At 57.1% G+C, this 4,239-nt stretch overlaps 1 protein-coding gene across 1 annotated transcript in view; it reads right to left on the bottom strand.

Annotated features, from left to right (window-relative positions):
• TSPEAR (thrombospondin-type laminin G domain and EAR repeats) overlaps positions 1–4,239 on the bottom strand; it is a 13,580-nt gene that overhangs the window by 6,517 nt on the left and 2,824 nt on the right. Inside the window, exons 2-7 of the mRNA XM_009320214.1 lie at positions 3,960–4,180; positions 3,636–3,874; positions 3,399–3,489; positions 2,651–2,807; positions 2,094–2,225; positions 296–528 (exon numbers count right to left, since the gene is read on the bottom strand). Of these exons, the coding sequence (XP_009318489.1) occupies positions 296–528; positions 2,094–2,225; positions 2,651–2,807; positions 3,399–3,489; positions 3,636–3,874; positions 3,960–4,180 (1,073 nt within the window). The remainder of the gene's footprint in view (positions 1–295; positions 529–2,093; positions 2,226–2,650; positions 2,808–3,398; positions 3,490–3,635; positions 3,875–3,959; positions 4,181–4,239) is intronic.

Below are 4,239 nucleotides of genomic sequence, written 5' to 3'. Positions count from 1 at the left end.
ACGCAATTACCTACACTGTGAGCATCAGTTGCTGAAAATGGCCTGATACTTCTGTCTCGGCAAAAATAGTAAAACACAGAGGGCAGCCCAGAGATCAGCCAGCAGTCCCTAGGACAGACTCTTACTGGCTGAATACATGTATCAGCATGACCCCATCAAAGACAGAAGAGAGAAATATTCACCCCCTAAACCATGCCCGAGACTCAGGGCTTCAGAGGAGAAGCCAGTGTTGGGCAATTGCAGTTTAATACACTGAAATATGAAGGCACTGAAATAACCTTCCAGGCAGACTTACCTTCTTTCCTATGGTGAAATACTTCCAGGACTGAGCTTGGTAGGTGGGGATGTTCTGGTAGGGCACAAACTTCCCGTCGGTCCACTTATAGATGGCCGATCCCGGGGGGGTGTACCGGTTGGCAGTGGCTGCGAATAGTCCCACCTCTGGGATGGTGAAGACCTCAACTCCCATCGTCTCAGAGTTGGTCACCAGGTTCTGGTACTCCTCCACATAGTCCAGCCTTTGTTTGACTAGGAGATCACAAAAAAGGAGGGGCGAGGTTAAAACTAGATGACCCTGCCTGGAGAGGTGCCCCACGTTGCATAGCAGAGCTGGCTCAGTGGCACTTGCTGCTGTATGGAGCTTTATGGGGGAAAATGAAGGTTGTGGTGTTGCTGGTGGTGATGGGCCAAAACCCAAGGTGGTGGTAAAAGGCCTGACTCCATCTTGTTGGGCAGCACATCCAGCTCCATCCACCCCTCCCTGTTCTTTGGCGGAAGGCAGGGCTGCAAAATGCTTTGCCAGGCAGTCTCCTCTGGGAGGTGGGGAGAACGACACACCACAGATTTTGATTGCTTCTTATGAAATGGGTTGATATATTTATCCTAAAGAGAACGAGGAGGAGAGGAAGAGACCTACAGCAAAAGGGCCTGGGCTGCTGAGACCAGCCAGGTTAACCCGTACCGACCTGCAGCAGCCCTGCACCAGATGTTTTCTCTGGCTGGAGTCAGCATGAGCTCTGGAAGAAGTTAGAGAAGACTTAGACAGAATTAATGCCAGAAATTAGAACAGAAATGCTAAGAGTGGTCCCAACGGCAAATGGGTGGGCACTGGAAGGGACAAATGGCAGGAGAAGGGCTACAAGAAGGGCCAGTGTTGGTGGCACCACAGGACACAGGTCAGCAAGATCTCAGCATGAGGTCTCCTTGGGAAAACAAGGACACAGTGCCAATCCTGATGACTTCCAGAAGTAGGGAAGGATGGGGACTCCAGCTACTGCTAGCTCCTGTGGAGAGCAAACGGCTCATCCAAACCCACCACGTGGGCGCCAGCTTAAGAAAAACCCTGGGAGAGGGGGGAAGGATGGCTTGGTTGTAGGCATGCCCCGTCCTCCATGTCCTCACCAGGAATCCTGGGCAGACTGCCTGGAGAAAGTGGGAGAGTGCCTGTGGGCAAAATCCATTTCATTGTCGAATACCATCCATCCCTCCAGGCTCTGGTTGCTTTGCCACCTTGTTGCTCCAATGTTGCCCCACTATTTTCTGCACAAAAGCCACCAGAGCTGGGACGACACTGGGACCTGCCTCTGCCACGCTCCCATTGCTCCCTCTGGTATCTTTGGCAGCTGATGAGTCTTTCTGCTCCTTCTTGTCCACCCCGCAAACGCTTCAGCACCGGGAGCACCTGTGCCTTTGGGACCCCACGGCAGGGAGCACCCCCGCACCCCAGGAATGGCTCTCCGTGGGGTGAACTGTCCCACTCGGACAGACCGGGAGCTCACTCCTGACTGGAGAAGCCCCAGGAGGGATGGACAACATGGATAAGGTGGATGGACAACACGGGCACTGTGTGAGTGACTGGGGAGCTGGCTCACAGAGGCGCTTGAATCCAGAGCTGCACTGGAAGTGTTGATGTGGGCACTAAGAGCAAAGCGAAGCCAGCCAAGCAGGGGAGAGGCAGGGGGACACCCCAGCCCCCTCATTCTGCTGTTGCCTGACTTTGTTCCCACCCCAAAGTGCTGTCAAGGGCAAATCTCTGCTCCTCCTCTGCTGTGAGAGCCTCATTCCATTCCTGAGAGCATATTGCACACCAGTACCTTCCAGCATGGAAATCCAGGCGCTGCCGTTGCAGAGGTACAGCCCTCGCTGGGAGGCGTTGAACCAGAACTGCGCCTTCTCCTGCTTGGTGCAGGGTGGACGGGACCCCAGGGTCACCTTCGTGTCAGTCTCTGGGCATGGAGAAGGAGCAAGGCAGGTGCCTCAGCACACGTTGGAGAAGCAGCAAGGCTCGTCCCCATGCACACAGGGAGGTTGGATGTCCTGGTCCCATCCTGATGACAGGCACCAGGGAACGGGGGAAACGGCATGCCGGCACCGAGCCAGGAAGCCATCGGCTGAGAAAACCCTGGGGGCTGGTACCTGTGGGGCTACTGGCATGAGCCCAGTGCTGCCAAGAGACCCGGGAAAGGGCACCCCGGCTCTCCAGGGGGGTTTTGGACAGCGATCCCACCACACACACACATTGAGAAACAGATGGTGCTGGGGACACCCCCTCCCCCTCCACTCCTGCTCTGTCCCTAGTCCCACACAAAGAGCCTTCCTCAACAAATGCAGAAGGTGGCCAACCGAGCCCGCGCCACAGGTAGTTACTGACCGTAGGGGTATTTTAGCACCTCGTTGCTCGTTGGCTTCACGGGGACATCCTGGAGGACAGTGGGGACAGAGAGCATCGCTACTTTAAAGTTCATGGCAGTGCATATCCGAGGGGTGGCATCAGCTCCTGGCAGCAGGACAAGCTGTCTCAGCAAGCCCTGGGAAAGCGGGAGCAGCAGGATGGAGAGCAAGTCCAGCAAGACCACGAAATGGAAACTGCAGGTGATTAATTCCCTGGATTTCCCTCCTGACTCTTGCTCGTTGCCCTCCCTCCTGGGCCGTGGAAGCCTCTATGGGATTCATGCACATTTATCAGATCCTCGTTACATGCCCAGCCTGCCAAAATCTCCATCCCAGGCAGTTCAACAGCTGGTACAAGGGGAGCATTGGCAAGGGGCTCGTTGGCTGCAGGTGGCTTTCACTGCCTCCACTTTTCGCTACCGGTCAGGATCATGCACTGCCCTAACTTTTATATCAACGAGACTGTGCCATCAACTGTCTTTCTGCCACCATGCTGCTGACAACGCCCTCTTAAAAACACATTTGTTCCACAAAGTGTCAGTCACCAGCACTGCCCCTTGCATGCCCACAGCCGGACAGGGACCAAGCCTGGCAGCGGGACTCACAGCCACCTCCGCTGCCCATGCTGTGGCCCAAGCCCTGCCAGTGTAGGAGGCTGAAGGGGCTGCAGCTCATCCCATGGCCAGCCAGGAGCACCCCCCGGCTGCCCCGCACTGTGGGGCACCTACCGTAAACATGCCTTTCCTTCTCCTCCTGTTGCCCAGGTAGAAGCTGGCTCTCTTCACCGACAGAGAGGCTGGAAACGGTGTCTCCGCCACCCTGCGGATGGGCAGAGGAGATGCAGGGGACAATTTCATGGTGTCTGCTGCTGGCTAGAGGAGATGCTGGTGGAGGAGCATCACCCTGCCAGGGAACCAGGGCCTCTGCACAGCCCTCCCAAGCCCCCCACCGCCACCCCAACCTACACGTCCTTGGGGACACTGCAGTCCACTGTCAGGGAGAAGGACTGGCCGGAGACAGCCAGGATGAGCGTGTGCCACTGGTTGTCAGAGAGGGAGACGTTGGGGAAGGTGACGTGGGTCTGCCAGCCACCGGCACGCTCCTGGCTCCAGAAGATGAAGTGGAGCTTGTCGGGGGCATAGCGCAGCCCCACCAGCACGCTGGGGTTCTCCTCCGCCATCAGTGTGAAGACGTATTCGTTTCTCTGCAGGAGGGCATGGACTCAAATCTGTGTGCGCAAGCTGCAGAGCCGGGCTGTGCCTGCTCCGTGCCCAGCTGGCAGTGCTTACCTTGGCAGGGATGCTGAGGACTCTCAGTGTGATGATGATGGAGAACTCCTCAGGGAAGCAGTCACAGTGAATGAAGAGCCGGGAGGCGGGGAAGCCCAGGGCACGGGGCCGCGAGGTGGTGAGCTGGAAGCCATGCACCCCCTGCACTTGAAAGACCCTCATGCCATGAGCCAGCCTGCCGGCAGGAACCACCTCCGAGAGGATGTCCAGTGGCTGCAGGTCTGTGCCAAGAGACAGTGGAGTACGTCACGGCAGTGGCAGCCATCCCACCCTGTCCCGC

The sequence above is a fragment of the Pygoscelis adeliae genome, unplaced genomic scaffold (assembly GCF_000699105.1).
Source record: "Pygoscelis adeliae isolate BGI_AS28 unplaced genomic scaffold, ASM69910v1 Scaffold833, whole genome shotgun sequence".
Lineage (NCBI taxonomy): Eukaryota > Metazoa > Chordata > Aves > Sphenisciformes > Spheniscidae > Pygoscelis > Pygoscelis adeliae.
This window is presented reverse-complemented; position numbering and strand designations above follow the sequence as displayed.